The 6,000-nt window shown below is 34.2% G+C and overlaps 1 protein-coding gene across 1 annotated transcript; it reads right to left on the bottom strand.

Annotated features, from left to right (window-relative positions):
- Positions 1-2,441: 2,441 nt before the first annotated feature.
- LOC108809356 (beta-glucosidase 27-like) lies at positions 2,442-5,898 on the bottom strand. Its single transcript, XM_018581501.2, has 14 exons — positions 5,675-5,898; positions 5,427-5,520; positions 5,215-5,284; positions 5,058-5,113; positions 4,884-4,959; positions 4,730-4,807; positions 4,549-4,636; positions 4,213-4,468; positions 3,895-4,010; positions 3,558-3,775; positions 3,359-3,393; positions 3,168-3,270; positions 2,957-3,065; positions 2,442-2,844 (listed from the first exon to the last, which is right to left on the bottom strand). The coding sequence occupies exons 1-14, from the start codon at positions 5,680-5,682 to the stop codon at positions 2,616-2,618; spliced, it is 1,536 nt and encodes a 511-aa protein (XP_018437003.2). The 5' UTR covers positions 5,683-5,898; the 3' UTR covers positions 2,442-2,615.
- Between the last annotated feature and the right edge of the window lie 102 nt (positions 5,899-6,000).

Genomic DNA, 6,000 nt, shown 5'->3' with positions numbered 1-6,000 from the left:
TGGTCGCAGTTTGTTGTCTCGGTGTGTCCGGTGGGTGATTCAGTTTCGATTACAGCGTCGACCTCTTCATGGGGAGGAAGTGGGTGATTTGCGTTCCGGCGAGATGTCGGTCTTTCGGTCCCGGCGGCGACCACCAACCGCTAGAGATGACGAAGCGTCATTCTTCAACACGTGTCCCGTGGTGTTGCGGTTTCCACACACGTGGGATGAGACGTGGAGAGTGATGGGGCTTTGGGTCTCAATTTTTGGATTTGGTTGTTTGGGTCATGGGTTATCAGATTAGAATATGTGTATGTTTGGGCCGTTTTTGGGCCGTGTACTGTTCTTTATGTTTAATAAATATTTCAGATGGCATAAAAAAAAAAAACCCACGATATTAAATCATGAAATGTACAGAAAAAATTGAAAACAAAAACTATATTGAGAGTAGTTACTAAAAAGGTTGAGTAAAATCTAAATTAAGTAGGACTAACAAACAAAAACCTAACCATTCTTTTCGGGTTGAACAAGTCAAAGTATTGCGTAGATTATCTGTACCAAGATGATTATAGACTACATAACTAAAAGTTCATGTGGATAAGACGATTAAATCACGTTTGTATGATAATACTTGACACATGGATTGAGTAATAACTGACCGGTTGCCAATACGATCCCCACAAGGTGCCTTGTTAAGTGGGCAAAGGTAATTAATGTTAGGAACCAGTTTTATATAGCATGGACCAAACAGATATAAGCTTGGGTCTTTTGGTCTCATTCAGAATAAGCCAATCATATGGAAACCAAAGACATTAACAGACGCCGATTGGCCAGACTTAGTGGCGTCACATCATCATCGATCCATTTCCAATTTTTCTTTCAGTTTTACCCCATGGGTTTTACCCTTACAATTAGCTCCTTTACATAAATAATTCTTCTATTTTTTAATAAATGATGATTGAAGTTTCTACATACTGATTAAAAATTACTAATTTTCATTTTGTCTCCTCTTTTATGAAATAACATTAATTATAGCTGATCCAAAAAATTAAAAATCATAAGTATAATAAAAATGGCCACAAATAATAAACAATTTCGAATTTTTAAATAAAATTATCATTTACTTTGAAACAAAAGATCATTGTAAAATATTACTTACATTGAAACGGAAGTAGTGTGTGATAAATTAATAATTCAAAGTAGAGAAGTGCAAATTCATTAACAACATGAAAAAGAAAAAACAAAGGGTGTCCCAAAATTTTGATGGCTCACATGAAAGTCTCGCATATGGGTTCATATGGCCCATTTAAAGCCGACGACAATGTCTTATCCATCATTATTACTAGACTAGGAATCTGGCTATGTCGATAATTTTAGAGATTATTTATCTTATCAGCCTAATTTATAGGGGCATTAATACGGGTTCCTTTTGTTGTTAAGTTTTAAGTTTAGTTTTGTTATTATTTGTATATTCCTAAGGAAATTTTGATAACGAGAGGCAAAAAAGATCCAAACTCAAAATATATATTAGCATTTTGAAAATTTGGATTAGTGATTTGACGCTGGAATTTGTCACCAAACCATATACAGTGAAACCTCTATAAATTAATAATATTGGGACTACACCAAAACTATATTTTTTTATTAATTTATAGAGATTATTAATTTATCGAGATACTAATTGAACCAAAAACTCAATTTGAGACTATAAAATTATATTAATTTATAAAGATATGAATCTATCGATTATTAATTTAAAGAGGTTATACTGTATTACAAAACAACTTGAGTATAAGATATGTTTATTTATATCTTATATGCATTATAAGCAAGAATATGAACAAATGTCTATGATTTCTTAGTAACTAAAACTTCTTCATTAAAAGTTCAAAACCCGGAAGAAGATAAGAAGAAGAGTGAGAAAGAAAGAAGGGAACAAGAAGCATGGAGGTTTAGCTGAGCGGGAACAAACACTAGAATTATGGCATGTGACCTTTGTCTTCTCTTTACTTCCCATGTGCTTTCTTTATTGCATTGTATACCAGTTCCCCTCTTATCTTGCTACAGAGTTTATAATTATTGCAAGCGCTGCTGATAATCCTGATCTAGATCAAGTTAATTTAAAGCTAACGACCGTTGTGACCGGTCAAAGTATTCATATGTTAATTCCCCCCCCCCCAAGCAATATCTTATTCTCATATATATATATCTGAAAATTGAACTATCAATGTTCTGACAAATTCTAGGCGCTCTTCGAGCTACATTAATGACTTCTCTTTACCTGCTATACATGAGGGAATTGACTTAGAATTTAACAGGTATCTTCGTAATGAGCTTCAAGGCTTAATCATATCATAGGGATATGCTTGCATGACTTGTGTCAAGGCCTAATTTTAGTTTACAAGCCAATGTTTTCTCATAAAACAGAGAAATGATCATGACTTGAGAGTATCTTTCGCTATTTATTGATACAAATTAGGAAACCTTTTGGAATTTTATTTTCGAATCTTGAAAACATTTTATTTCAGGCAGGAGAAATTAATCACTTCACCTGCTATACAAAACTAAAAGGAAATCAACATTAACGTAGTATGCAAACGGCCATATCAACCTTATTACGTTACATTTGCTTAGCTTTAAAACTCCGACACCTTAACCTTTTTCACTTGTGATTTTTTCACCATGTCTTCATCTCTTTTCTTCAAGAACTCCTTGAACCACATAGCCGACATTTTCGGATAACGCTTAAGCCCATTTTCGTAGTCCACGTAGAATAGTCCATACCGTATTTCATATCCGCAATTCCATTCACAATTATCCAGCAATGACCATGCAAAATATCCACCTACTTGGACTCCATCATCGCTACAAAAGTATTCCATTTTTTTATCAATCAAGATCCACGTATAAATCTTGCTAGATTAGTAACTTTTATGTTGTGTAAGGATTTTTTTTTTTTGAAAATAACTGAGCTTACTATATGGCCTTGTGAAGGCTGTTAATATGTTTCTTGTGATAATCAGTCCTCTTCATATCCATCAGCTCAGAGAGTCTTGGCTTCTTCTTTTCGTATGCATCACAGTGTCCTGCTCAAATAAAATTTGCAGTTATTTTAGTACTGTGAAAAATATAGATATTACCATATTGATGTTCAAGTTGAAGCGTATCGAGAGAGTTATATATTTTACCATTTTCGGTGATTATAAATTTAGGGTTTCCGTATTTACTCTTGGCGTAATTCAGGATTTTTCGTAATCCTTGTGGGTATATCAAGTTCCACTCCACCCCACCCTGAAAAGGCAAAAATAATTAAAACTAATTAGTATGTAAAAAGAGTATACAAGTTATAGAAATTTGAAGTTATTATTTAAAAACCAACCTGTGCACCGATGGCCTTGCCCGCCTTATTTTGTTCTGTTTCAAAATATAACAAAAAAAGAAAGTGTGCGAGTCAAAATAAACGAATCAAATCATAAGAGGAAAATTCTCAAGAATATAAAATTAACATATAAATAACTTCACTAGTATTAGTCAAAAAAAAAAAAAACTTCACTAGTCCTCTTAAATTGACTACGTACTTTTCCATTCAACATGCTGGTCTGATCTCCAAAACGGCTTGTCGGGATCCACGTCAATAACGTTTTTAGCAAAAACAGAGCTGTAATAGTTAATTCCAATAAAGTCAAAAGATCCTTTTAACTTTCTTGATTGGCTTTCGGTGAAAGACGGTAATCTAGTTCCTACTATTTTCTTCATCACTTCAGGATAATCTCCATACACCGTTGGGTTCATGTGCCTAAAATTATCGGTAGACAAAGTATAATAATCCACGTATAAATGTAAGAAAGAAACTCATTGAAACATTTCGATAATGATAATGATAAGAAGTATTAGTACTCTAACGTAGTAACGTACCATCCAAACATAAACTCCATAGCTCGCTCGGCTGCTTCATTATCTTCGAGACAAGCTAAATCAAATGGCTCGTACCACAGAGGACAATGCGCCATGCCGATGTTACCATCTTTACACTGAACATGAAGATGCCTTTATTAATTATAATGATATGTTAACATATAACAAAGTACTATATTACTGCGTTCCAAAAAAAGAAGAAATAAAGGACTAACTAATCGACACTACATATTATATGTTAATCATATAACTTTTTGACCGTGTGAGTTAATTCTTTGGTCCATCTTTTCGACACAAAGCAAGATTAGTAGTTCATACATTACTGCAGCTCCTGAAGGCTTCAACGGCTTCGGCATGAGCGAGAAGAAGATTGTGACTAACGATATAAGCCTCGTGACCAGATTTTCCGGCTGTGGCTGCATCGTTCATGTATTTTGAGGCACGTCCTGGAGCTTTTCTTCCTGCATCATAGCCACCTACGCTATAGACCCATGGTTCGTTTATTGTCAACCATAGCTTCACTCGGTCTCCAAATTCTTCAAAGCATATGCTAGCAAAATCTCGGAAATCCACTCTGCATAATACAAAAATCCACATACATAAAATAACTTAAGCCTTAAAGCAATGTAATCGAGATGTTTGGAGTTTACTTACACAATGTTTTCGCTTAGAAAACCTCCATATTCTTCTTCTAGAGCTTGAGGAGTATCCCAATGAAATAAAGTTGCGAGAGGTGTAATTCCTGTTGATGTTTAAAGATGCCATAAGAACTGGATAAATTGATTTATAATTTTACCAATAGTATACGAGTGAACCACATCATATATCGATCTACCATTGGCTAATAACTCGTCAATGAGCTCATTGTAGAATTTAATTCCTTCCTTGTTCACTCCCTTGCTTACTTTGCCATCTTGTAATTTAGAATATGATCAGAATTTAATGAAGAGATTGGAAGATTTTTGTTTTTGTTTATGTTTGTAGCTTACGAGGTAATATCCGGACCCATGAGATGGAGAATCTGAAAGCATCCATGTTTATATCCTTCATCCTTTGAATATCCTCCTGTCACATATGTATAATTCGTTTTTTTTTTCTTAATTAGATGATGATAGACCTAAACACATCAAATTGATGAATACCGAACTATCTTATGTACCCACCTTGTAACGATGATAGAAATCGACCGTCTCGTCCGCGTTAGAGAGGCAATTTCTTTCTGAAAAAGTATTTAAACTTTATTTTTGCAAATATGATTATTTTATTACAGGTTGTTTAAGATTGACGCAACAATCTCAGTAAAAGGGATGTGGATGATACCTGGGTACTTGCGAGCAAAAGTATCCCACATACTTTCTCCTCGGGAACCCTCTTTCACGGCTCCTTCATACTATATCAAAATATAAATAAAAACTTGGAAACTGAGTCGGTCGTTTTGGTCCTGTGAACCGTAGGCGTACCCATTCAACGGTCTCCAAAAATCTAAGGTTTGAATATTGCATTCGTGTAACGTTTGTATGTGTACTACTTACTTGGTAAGCAGATGAAGCAGTTCCAAACAAGAAACCTTCAGGGAAATCAGCTCGTCCGAATGATTTCTTTTTGTCACAGATCTTCCTTCCCCTGCTAACAATTTGTATTAAACATTGTTAAAATTTATAAAATTTGCATGCATGTTATACGTTACAGAACAAGGACATATATATATATATATATATATATATATTATAATCTAAACAAATTTTAATACTATAGGTCCTCTATCACATAATCCACTTACTGTTTCATTGCTTACAACAGAAGATTTCACTCGAGAGATAATGATTTCACCTAATGCCTTTTTGATGTGGAGAAGCTGGCCCTTTAAACTGCACAGATACGTGTATATGTTATATATAATACGTTGTGACAGCTAATTTACTAATGTTGGCTTGGTATGTAATGTCCTGTTCAGCTTATGAACATGGATCTAAGACATGTTGAAGCAAGATATAGATACCAAATTTCAAGATTTTTGTCGATGGAATAAATGATGTGATCCGGGCAGCTATTTATAGACATCGGAGGTAAAGAAAAAAATTGGAAGAAAATATGTTTATTGTGCAA

Source organism: Raphanus sativus, chromosome 6 (genome assembly GCF_000801105.2).
Source record: "Raphanus sativus cultivar WK10039 chromosome 6, ASM80110v3, whole genome shotgun sequence".
NCBI lineage: Eukaryota > Viridiplantae > Streptophyta > Magnoliopsida > Brassicales > Brassicaceae > Raphanus > Raphanus sativus.
Note: the sequence above shows the minus strand (reverse complement) of the source record. Positions and strands in the feature narration are given on the sequence as shown.